This window comes from Hemiscyllium ocellatum, chromosome 14 (assembly GCF_020745735.1).
Source record: "Hemiscyllium ocellatum isolate sHemOce1 chromosome 14, sHemOce1.pat.X.cur, whole genome shotgun sequence".
Taxonomy (NCBI): domain Eukaryota; kingdom Metazoa; phylum Chordata; class Chondrichthyes; order Orectolobiformes; family Hemiscylliidae; genus Hemiscyllium; species Hemiscyllium ocellatum.
This window is the reverse complement of record NC_083414.1, coordinates 35,848,980-35,861,126: the sequence shown is the minus strand read 5'-3', so window position 1 is coordinate 35,861,126 and position 12,147 is coordinate 35,848,980. Positions and strand designations below refer to the sequence as shown.

The following is a 12,147-nucleotide window of genomic DNA, read 5'->3' as shown; positions in this document are numbered from 1 at the left end:
TCAGGCAGCATCTGAGGAGCAGGAAAATCAATGTTTTGGGAAAAGGTCTCAGGAATAGATGCAGGAAGCATCTATTGGATGGAGAGATAAATTAGGGGAGGGGGCAGGGGAGATGCTGGGGAGAAGGTAGCAAAGAGTACAATTGGTGAATGGGGTGGGGATGGAGGTGATAGGTCAGATAGGAGGGTGGAGAGGATAGGTGTGAAGGGACATTGGCAGGGAGGACAGAGCTGAGCTGGAAAGTTGGAACTGGGGTGAGGCGGGGGGGGAGGGGAAATGAGGAAACTGGTGAAGTCCACATTGATGCCTTGTGGTTGAAATGTTCCGAGGCGGATGATGAGGCATTCTTTCTCCAGGCATCGGGTGGTGAGGGAGTGGCGGTGGAGGTGGCCCAGGACCTGCATGTCCTCAGTAGAGTGGGAGGAGTTGAAATGTTGGGCCACGGAGAGGTGGAGTTGATTGGTGCGGGTGTCCCGGAGATGTTCCCTGAACTGCTCTGTGAGGAGGCATCCAGTCTCCCCAATGTAGAGGAGACTGCATCAGGAGCAATTGAAACAATAATTTTTTTTAGATTCAATGAGATTACTTACAGTGTAAGTAAGTGTAACAGGCCCTTCAGCTCAACAAGTCCACACCGACCCTCTGAACAGCAACCCACACAGACCCATTCCCCTACATTTACCCCTTCACCAAACACTATGGGCAATTTAGCATGGGCAATTTAGCATGCCAATTCACCTAACCTGCATATTTTTGGACTGTGGGAGGAAACTGGAGCACCCGGAGGAAACCCACGCAAACACAGGGAGAATGTGCAAACTCCACACAGTTGCCTGAGGCAGGAATTGAAACTGGGTCTCTGGCGCTATGAGGCAGCAGTGCGAAATACTGTGCCACCATGCCACCCAATAAATGACATCGGTGGATGTGCAGGTGAAACTTTGGACGTGGAAGGCTCCTTTGGGCGTGGATGGTAGTGAGGGAGGAGGTGTGGGCACAGGTTTTGCAATTCCTGCAGTGGCAGGAGAGGGTGCTATGATGGGAGGGTGATTCAAGGTGCAAAATATGACCTACTCGAGAAATAAGGCAGGGCAGATGACGGAGGTGTCAGTGGGAGAGCATTTTGCGGCCAGCGACCATAATTCTATTAGATTTAACATAGTGATAGAAAAGGATAGACCAGATCGAAAAGTTGAAGTTCTAAATTGGAGAAAGGCCAATTTTGATGGTATTAGGCAAGAACTGTCAAAAGCTGACTGGGGACAGATGTTCGCAGGGAAAGGAACGGCTGGAAAATGGGAAGCCTTCAGAAATGAGAATCCAGAGAAAGTATATTCCTGTTAGGGTGAAAGGAAAGATGTAGGGAAGGCTGGATGACTAAAGAAGTTGAGGGTTTGGTTAAGAAAAAGAAGGAAGCATACATCAGGTATAGACAGGATAGATCGAATGAATCCTTAGATGAGTATAACGGCAGGAGGAGTATACTTAAGAGGGAAACCAGGAGGGCAAAAAGGAGACGTGAGATAGCTTTGGCAAATAGAATTAAGGAGAATCCAAAGGTTTTTTACAAGTATATTAAGGACAAAAGGGTAACTAGGAAGAGAATCGGGCTCCTCAAAGATCAGCAAGGTGGCCTTTGTGTGGAGCCGCAAAAAATGGGAGAGATACTAAACGAGTATTTTGCATCAGTATTTACTGTGAAAAAGGATATGGAAGATACAAAATGTAGGGAAATAGATGGTGACATCTTGAAAAATGCCCACATTACAGAGGAGGAAGTGCTGGATGTCTTGAAACGCATAAAGGTGGATAAATCCCCAGGACCTGATCAGGTATACCCTAGCATTTTGTGGGAAACTAAAGAAGTGATTGCTGGGCCACTTGCTGAGATTTGTATCATCGATAGTCACAGGTGAGGTGCTTGAAGACTGGAGATTGGCTAATGTGGTGCCACTGTTTAAGAAAGGTGGTAAGGACAAGCCAGGTAACTACAGACCAATGAACCTGATGTCAGTGGTGGGCAAGTTGTTGGAGGGAATCCTGAGGGACAGGATGTACATGTATTTGGAAAGGCAAGGACTGATTCGGGATAGTAAACATAGCTTTCTGCGTGGGAAATCATGTCTCACAAAATTGATTGAGTTTTTTGAAGAAGTAACAAAGGGGATTGTTCAGGGCAGAGCGGTGTGGTCTATATGGACTTCAGTAAGGCGTTAGACCATGTCCTCTATGGGAGACTGACCAGCAAGGTTCGATCTCATGGAATACAGGGTAACTAGCCATTTGGATCCAGAACTGGCTCAAAGGTAGAAGACAGAGGGTTGTGGTGGAGGGTTGTTTTTCAGACTGGAGGCCTGTGACCACTGGAGTGCCACAAGGAACGGTGCTGGGTCCTCTACTTTTCATCATTTATATAAATGATTTGAATGCGAGCATAAGAGGTACAATTAGTAAGTTTGCAGATGACACCAAAATTGGAGGTGTAGTGGACAGCGAAGAAGGTTACCTCAGATTACAACAGGATCTGGACCAGATGGGCCAATAGGCTGAGAAATGGCAGATGGAGTTTCATTCAGAAACATGTGAGGTGTTGCATTTTGGGAAAGCAAATCTTAGCAGGAATTATACACTTAATGGTAAGGTCCTAGGGAGTGTTGCTGAACAAAGAGACCTTGGAGTGCAGGTTCACAGCTCCTTGAAAGTAGAGTCGCAGGTAGATAGGATAGTGAAGAAGGCATTTGGTATGCTTTCCTATATCAGTCAGAGAATTGATGACAGGAGTTGGGAGATCATGTAGGGGTTATACAGGGCATTGGTTAGGCCACTGTTGAAATACTGCGTGCAATTCTGGTCCCCTTCCTATCAGAAAGATGTTGTGAAACTTGAAAGGGTTCAGAAAAGATTTACAAGGGTGTTGCCAGGATTGAAGGATTTGAGCTATCAAGAGAGGTTGAACAGGGTGGGGCTGTTTGCCCTGGAGCATCGGAGGCTGAGGTTTACAAAATTATGAGGGGCATGAATAGGATAAATAAACAAAGTCTTTTCCCTGGGGTCAGGGAGTCCAGAACTAGAGGGCATAGATTTAGGGCGAGAGGGCAAAGATATGAAAGAGACCTAAAGGGCAACTTTTTCACACAGGGAGTGGTACGTGTATGGAATAAGCTGCCAGAGGATGTGGTGGAGGCTGGTACAATTGCAACAGTTAAGAGGCAATTGGATGGGTATATGAATAGGAGGGATATGGACCTGGTACTGGCAGGTGGGACTAGATTGGATTGGGATATCTGGTCGGCATGGACTCCCTCACCCCAGAGAAAAGACTTTGTCTATTTAGCCTATCCATGCCCCTCATGATTTCATAAACCTCTAGAAGGTCACCCCTCAGCCTCCGACACTCCAAGGAAAACAGCCACAGCTTATTCAACTTCTCCCAGCTCAAACCCTCCAACCCTGGCAACATCCTTGTCTATCTTTTCTGAACCCTTTCAAGTTTCACAACATCCTTCTGATAGGAAGGAGACCAGAATTGCACACAATATTCCAAAAGTTCACTCATGGTAAATATGACAATACATCAGATGAAGATTATCTACAAAAATACAGTTTTTAACAACTTGTGGAGTATGAGGTCATATCAGCCACATTTGAAATCCAGGTATGTTTATTTTGTATGTGTGAAAGTGAAATTTGAGGCAATTTGGTAAATGAAAAAAGCTAATTGTCTCAAATAGACTAAATATGTAAGAAAGTAACAACGAAAAAGGAAGAAGTCCAAAGTATTAACCAGTAGGCAACCGTTGAAATCACGTGTTCAAATTATTTCAATTGATGTCTGTGTAATACACGACATTGAGAGATTGACTGGCAATCCAAAATCAGTTGTCATAATCCTTTGCATACACAGCACTATTCAGAAAATTTGTACTGAAGACTGTGAATCCTTGAAGGCATACTTATCTGATCTAGCACAAGCATATTGTGGTATTGCAAACAACTTGTATGATTTTACTTGCCATGTGATTGTCTGGCAGCTTTGTGGTGCCTCAGGGCCAAACTAGACATATATGTCAGTAATCCTAACAAATGATTGGAGTAGTCATCCTCATTAAGCGTGATAATGTCAACAAAAAGCATGGCACTATTAACATGTCTAAACTTGCATCTATTGGACCTGCCACTCAACAAAGCATTACTTGAAAGGAAGCTTAAAAAAAAATTCCCTGGACTTGTGTAAGGGGCAGTGAGTTTCCATTGAAATAAGAAAGGATATGAAATCACAATTCATCACATCTGTATAGGCTTCACAAGACACCAAAGTTACAATTCTTTACGCCCATATTTTCTATGATAGTTTCTGTAAAATATGAGCTGGCTAAATCGTTGGCTGCAACTAATTCTGAGCAAGTTTTCGACATACTGACCATATGATAGCGATCTCAATCTGCCACCAATGCATGAACCAGTTTTCATTGAATTTCTGAACCAAGCAACTCGAGCAGATGAGGTCAGTTTCAACTAATCAAGTAAACCCAAGTAGACAATGTTACCTGAGGATTCCGACTGAGTTCAGCATTCACAAACATGTTTATTGGATTCCATGAGAAATAAGTCTTCAACCAAATGACACCTAATTTGCCATGCCTCACATATAGGAATAGGAGTAAGCCATTCAGGCATTTGGGGCTGTTCTGCCATTCCATGAGATCATGGCTAATCTGTGGCCTAGCTCTATACAGCTGCCTTTGGCATAATCTTTCCTATACATAGATGATACATTTATCATATTTCAATTAATAGCTGCATGCAGAATGTTCTTATGTCTTTATGGGCTGCATCCTGCACCCAAATTCATGTTTGAAATGGAACAGTGAAATAAGCTTTCTTTCCTTGATGATCCGGTCGATAAATTGGCCAGGAGGCTTTCCACAAGCTTACGTTTGCTGCTAAGAATACATGTTTGCAGTTCCACACTCGATAGGATTAGCCTTATCAGCAACCTCATAAATAGGGCCTGAGCCATTTGTGCATCCCGCAAACTCAATGCTGAAAAAGGGTGTGTCAAAGCTATCTTGCAGGATAACGGCTGTGCTGATCATACAATAACTTGCTGAATTTCAAATAAATTCATGAAAGGCCTACAGCAGGCACACTTGGCCCCATGATTAAATTAAGGGTAAAGTGACTCAATGTTTCAGCAACAGATGTTTCATGCTACTGTACAGTAGCAAAACAATATTATTCACCACTAACAGGACGCTTCCATCAAATCAAAAAATATATTTTTCACAAAAATGAGGGGGATGGTAAATGAATTTTAGTATCAGTGTGATGCCTGGTGGATTGTAAAGAATGATATATTCCTTAAACTGTTTATAACAAGTTAGGTAGTGAGTGTATTCAATTAATCTGCATTTGCAAAATGCACAATATAAAATATACAACATTAGGAGGGAGTCTGCAATTGGACATCATTAACTGGATAATCCTGAGTGTGCGAAGAATTACACTGACAATCAATTCAAATTGTCAATTGGGCTCGCAGTGTGATGCACCTGCAGGTACTGGAAGCTAAATATATTAATACACAGAGTCCTGTTCTTCGCAGATAAAAAGAACGTGTACACACACTGTGCCTGTTTCAACTCAATAAAATAGGAGTCAATCATTCACTGGTTCATTTGTTAGGGTATGTCCTGATCAATCAGAGTCAACCTGGTTTAAACATCATCATGACTAGTTTAAAATTTAAACGAAATCCAGCAGTTAACTCTCAAAACATTAACACTATTAGTGTCTCTACAGGTGTTACCAGACAGGTGTTTTTTCAGTGCTTTGTTTTTTTTAAAAAAAAACAGGTCTCCAGTATCCACAATACTTCAATTTGTACGATCTCCATGGCAATGTCTCTACCGAAGTCTATATGTCAACCAATCAACACTATTCCTCTCATGCATGGGTTCTTCCTTGAATTGATGTTGTTGTGAATTATCCTGATGTTGCAAGACATAAAGCTTCAAAAAAGCCTTTTCTCAGCAAAATTTTTATATTTTAAAAAATATATTTAGAACCCTCTTAATCTTCTCTATTTCAAGAAAACATGTTTCTGATAAAATTCTATTGAGGCCAGTGAAGCAAAAGCAGTTTGTGGTTACTTACCTTTGAATAAGCTTGCAACTGGTTTCCCATTACTTCTAGCCTCGATAGCAACCTGTCTTCATCTATTAAAGCCTACATCAAGACAATAAGCCACAGAGAAAATATTATGTAATGTGAGTTATCAGAAAGAAAGAACATAAGAAACACGTAGATGGAGAGAGCAAAGTGAGGAGTGGGGAAAGAGATAATGAGGGAGCGAGAAACTAAGAACAAGACAGCACAGAATGGAGATTGAGACAGCAGGGAGAAGAGATCAAGAGAGCGAGAAGGGGAGAGATAGAATGAAAATGATTTACCAGGGATTAACTTTAGGGAATATGATATTGGAATTATGTTTTCAGATCCCCTAACTGAATAAAGCCAGGAGCCCAATTAGTGGCACTAAGCTGTGTGAAGTTACAGAAACTGACTCTTCAGGGCAATGCTCAACAGGCAGGAACTGAGACAGGGTTTTTCTTTCCTTTGCAGAAACATGAAGGCAGGAAGGAATCAGATGGTCAGCAATCTCATGGTTTAGATAGGAGTCCAAAGAACTAATAAAAGTTACTAGACATACTCCCTGTGAATTACCCTGTTTTACCTCAATACTTCTACTTCAGCACCACACCATTTACAAGCTCCCCACATTGAAGCCATGGTTGTCAGAAGCGAAGGGCACTGGATTATTCACTTTTCCTGATTTGTTGTCTGGCACTCCCTAGTCCATCAAGACATTTCTCAAGAAGTTTACAGGCAGTTAATTAGAGCTGTGGAAATTTCCAGCTTCCCTTGTCCTTGCTTTGAAGGAGGCAATCGAAGATTCATAGAATCCCTACAGTGCGGAAAAAGGCGATTCTGCCCATTGAGTCCACATCGACTTTCCGAAGAGCATCCCACCCCATTCCTGTAATCCCTCATTTTCCATTGCTAATCTATCTAGCTTTTACATTCCTGGGCACTATGGACAATTTAGCATAACTAATCCACCTAACCTACACATCTTTGTAGGAGGAAACCAGAGTGTCCGGAGAAAACCTATGTCCACGTGGGGAGAACGTGCAAACTCCACACAGAGTGTCACCCAAAGGTGGAATTGAACCCGGGTCCCTGGCACTGTGAGGCAGCAGTGCTAACCATCCCATTTTGGCATTCTACATGACAGTATAATTTTCAAAGTGCATCTACAACTAACATCATCTCTACTACTAATTGAGAATTAACCTTGTTTCTCTAAATTACAATAACATGGAGGATACACTATTATTTAATATTGTGTGTTTACCATGTATCTCATGTTATTCTAGAAATAACCAAAAATATTCAGTTTGGAAAAATATGACTGAAGATTCTTGTGAAGTCTTCAATTAAATTATCCACCTTGCACTTAAGGCAACAACTTGCATTAACATTATGTATTTAATATACAAAGAATGTTAAGTTGGTAGTTGACCCTATTTATGTTGTCAATGTTCCCACAGCTACAGATGAAAAAAAGGAAGAGGATAAAAGCTAGATTCTTAGGGAACCCCCCAGACAACCATGAAGAGCTGGAAAGTATAGAAATATTTTAAGATTTCTTTGGCTCTCATTGAATGCTTGACTTGAGACAAGTGCAATAGCTGACGTGGTCTAGTCAGATTTGTAATGAACAACTTTAGACAAAACATGTGAAGGGTTTATAGCAGAAGGAAATGAGAAGAATGAACGACAATAAGATCATTTTTAACCCCTTACCCGGCAAAGACGAGTTAACTTGTCTTCACCCAATTTGTCTTTTTCAGAGTGCGACGAGTAAACTCGTCCAAAACATATAATTTCAAAAACAGCCACAGACGAGTTTATATGTCAATTCTCGGCATTTCTGGGCCCTTCTTGGCTAGAAACGAGTATACTCGGTGACTCATACGTCTGGTAGCTGTGTCTCTTCCGCCTCAGGCATTGCAAGAAGCATCGATGCACTGCTTTTGGGCACACACTGTCATTCGGTTTTTTTCTGTGTTTTTTACAAATTACGCCCAGAAAAAGAGCTCAGAAGATGACAATGAGTGTGAACCTTCTATTAGAAGCTTGGATACATCAGATGAGAGTGCAAGCTCGTCTGATAACGGCTATTCTCTCTCAAGTGAGGAGGAGGAGGAGGAGGAGGAGGAGAATGGACGAATTTGGTGTCGACATGTGGTGTTGGAAGAATGCATGCTTCCTCCATCACCACGCTTCCCATTCACTGGAAATCCTGAAATATCAATTGATCAAGACACAGCTGATATGACTCCTTTGGATTTTTTTAGTCTTTTATGTGACAACAGGATTAGTGATCGAGTTGTGGACGAAACTAATCGCTTTGCTGAACAAACTGGAGAAAGAGATTGTACGTGGTGCCCTGTAACAAAGGCAGACATTTGTGTTTTTCACCTTAAAAATGCTTGGGGGTATTGTGAAAATGTCAGATCAAGAAATGAACTGGTCGAAAGATGAACTACTTGCAAGATCAATTTTTTTTTGCCAAAAAAGGTATCTTCAAAATAAAATTTCCAAGTAAATTGGAAATAGATAAAAACAAAAGTCATTTCCATACTCAGCATTAAAAAATACTATATAAAAAAAGCAATAAAAAAATTCGTCTGAAAATGAAATGTTTTCTCCAAAAAAAGTTGCCGGGGAAGGGGTTAAAAGCACAAAACTAACATTTTGCTCGCAATAGTGCAATTTTTTTTAACCAATCTGAGAAAAATAAATTGATTGGAATACTAAATGTATGTAAAAGCTACCGCAGGTGCAGGTCATATTAGTTTCTGTTTAACACAAACGTCAGGGAGCTCTTGTGGTGCATTAGTAGTGTCCCTACATTTTGGCCAGGAGGCTTGGGTTAAAGATCCACCTGCTCTGGAAGACAGTAATACTATCTCTGAACAGGTTGATTAGAAAATATCTCCAAACAAACATACACTGGTCTCCAAAGGAAAATAAGTTTTATGCAAATAAAGCTATTTAATTTATCCTTGAATATACAATAATCTTGGAAATACTTAGAAAATTAACCAAATATTATTAGAGGCTTAAGACACAGATTGTAATAGTTTGACTGAAAATATACTTGAAGTCTACCAGCAAATAGAACACACTACATAGTCCTTGGCATTCAGCTAACAGTCACAACAATTAGCTAAAAATCATTATTTTGGAGAGCTGGGAACTTCAAATATTACACAAGAACATAGAAGTACAACCAATGCTTAATAACCACAGCCACTTTAAAGGTCTTTGTGGTAAACTGAATTTTCTCTGTCTTTATTCTGCCAAAACAAAAATTCCTCAGTGGTTAAATGACAAGCCTCATTCTTTCCTTTTTAAAATGAATTGTTTAAACTAATATTCTGTTAAATGTTCAGAGTACCTGCCAGCTACTATCTGATGCCTCTTGAGTGTTGGCAAGTAACCGTTGAAGGGTGGCCAACTTCTGTTCCAGCATCTGTTCTCTATGTAAGGCCTCCTGACATTCAGAAAATCAAAACAGTGGATCAGACAATGCTAAATCAAAAGCAGTTTAATAAATAACTGTATGATGAGCTAGTATTCAAATTCATCAATGTCCAGAGTTGAATGGTTAGAAGCAAGGCACTCAACTAATTTTTCTGGTCAATCCATTATACCTAAAGAATGCTGAAATCTGCAATACTAGCTGCAAAAACCATCTCATACACGATTTATAATTTTCGGCTGATGATGAATAAGAAATATCAAAAAGTAGTTTTACCTCCATTGTGATTATAATTCCTGGTCATCACAGATTTCATTTGTTTTGCTACTATTTGTAGCCATTCATTCATCCTGTATAAATACAATTGCCCTGTCTAGTTTAATGGTGGAGAAGTCAACGTTCGGGTGTAACCCTTCTTCAAGACTGGGGGTGAGTGTAAAGGGGAGGTTTGGGTGGGGGAGTGGAGTGGATGGTGAGGTAGGCACAGGTGAACACAAATAGAGGGTACAACGCTATGCCTACCTCATCACCCCTTCCCTCTCCCCACCCAAAGCATCAGTACACGCTTGCTAATCTGCTCCTCACCTTACTATTTAACACAACTTAGCTACGTATTTAAAAATATAAATGAACTGTGAAGTACAATTCTGTAAGCGCAATATGTGAACAAATTGATCAGAAATGGTTCATTTAGTCAACAGGAAAAAGACTATATAATTAAATATTGTTAACTAAGCATAGATAAATGAATTGTATTACCAAAATAATAAAGAGTTACTGCATCAGCAGACTTTACCTGTAAATACTGAGAGAGCTGGAATAGTTCCTGAGAGTACATACTGGGAGAATTAGCAGCCACCTAGAAAATTGAAATATACATTTATTCAATATATTTGTTCCAAAGTACTATATTATAGATGAGATTACAAAACAGTGAAGATTTCCAGAGCCCAGCTCAGAGATGGGCAGGACTGGCAGCTTAAACGTTCCAGGATACAAAGGAAGGATAGAAAGAGAGGCAAAAGAGGAGAGGGAGTGGCATTTTTGATGAGGGATAGCATTACAGCTGTGCTGAGGGAGGATATTCCCGGAAGTACATCTAAAGAAGTTATTTGGGTGGATCTGAGAAATAAGAAAGGGATGATCACCTTATTGGGATTGTTTTATAGACCTCCTAGTAGTCAGAGGGAAATTGAGAAACAAACTTGAAAGGAGATCTCAGGTATCTGCAAGAATAATAGGGTGGTTATGGTAGAGGATTTTAACTTTCCAAACGTCGACTGGAACTGCCATAGATGGAAAGGAATTTCTCAAGTGTATACAAGACAACTTTCTGATTCAGCATGTGTGTACCTACTAGACAGGGTGCAAAACTTGACCTACTCTTAGGAAATAAGGCAGGGCAGGTGACGGGGGTGTCAGTGGGGGAGCACTTTGGTGACACAGACCATAATTCTATTCGTTTTAAAATAGTGATGGAAAAGGATAGACCAGATCTAAAAGTTGAAGTTAAAAGAAAGGCCAATTTTGACAGTATTAGGCAAGAACTTTGGAAAGCTGATTGAAGACAGATGTTCACAGGTAAAGGGACGGCTGGAAAATGGGAAGCCGTCAGCAACGAGATAAGAAGAATCGAGAGAAAGTATATTCCTGTCAGGGTGAAAGGGAAGGCTGGTAGGTATAGGGGATGCTGAATGACTAAAGAAATTGAGGGTTTAGTTAAGAAAAAGAAGGAAGCATATGTCAGGAAAGATCGAGTGAATCCTTAGAAGAGTATAAAGGAAGTAGGAGTATACTCAAGAGGGAAATCAGGTGGGCAAAATAAGGGGACATGAGATAGCGTTGGCAAATAGAATTAAGGAGAATCGAAAGGGTTTTTACAAATACATTAAGGACAAAAGGATAACTAGGGAGAGAATAGGGCCTCTCAAAGATCAGCAAGGCGGCCTTTGTGTAGAGCCGCAGAAAATGGGAGAGATACTAAACGATTATTTTGCATCAATATTTACTGTGAAAAAGGATATGGAAGATATAGACTGAATGGAAACAGATGGTGACATCTTGCAAAATGTTCAGATTACAGAGGAGGAAGTGCTGGATGTCTTGAAACAGTTAAAGGTGGATAAATCCTCAGGACCTGCTTAGGTGTACCCGAGAACTCTGTGGGAAGCTAGAGAAGTGATTGCTGGGCCTCTTGCTGAGATATTTGTATCATTGATAATCACAGGAGAGGAGGTGCCAGAAGACTGGAAGTTGGCAAACTTGGTGTCACTGTTTAAGAAGGGCGGTAAAGACAAGCCTGGGAACTATTGACCGGTGAGCCTGACTTCGGTGGTGGGCAAGTTGTTGGAGGGAATCCTGAGGGACAGGATGTACATATATTTGGAAAGGCAAGGTCTGATTCGGGATAGTCAACATGGCTTTGTGCGTGGGAAATCATGTCTCACAAACTTGATTGAGTTTTTTGAAGAAGTAACAAAGAAGATTGATGAGGACAGAGCAGTAGATGTGATCTATATGGACTTCAGTAAGGT

At 40.8% G+C, this 12,147-nt stretch overlaps 1 protein-coding gene across 19 annotated transcripts in view; it reads right to left on the bottom strand.

The window, feature by feature from the left end:
- slmapa (sarcolemma associated protein a) overlaps positions 1-12,147 on the bottom strand; it is a 243,910-nt gene that overhangs the window by 144,089 nt on the left and 87,674 nt on the right. For all 19 annotated transcript variants that reach the window (XM_060835610.1, XM_060835609.1, XM_060835611.1 and 16 more), the window contains exons 5-7: positions 10,410-10,472; positions 9,530-9,625; positions 6,157-6,228 (exon numbers count right to left, since the gene is read on the bottom strand). In XM_060835610.1, the coding sequence (XP_060691593.1) occupies positions 6,157-6,228; positions 9,530-9,625; positions 10,410-10,472 (231 nt within the window). The remainder of the gene's footprint in view (positions 1-6,156; positions 6,229-9,529; positions 9,626-10,409; positions 10,473-12,147) is intronic.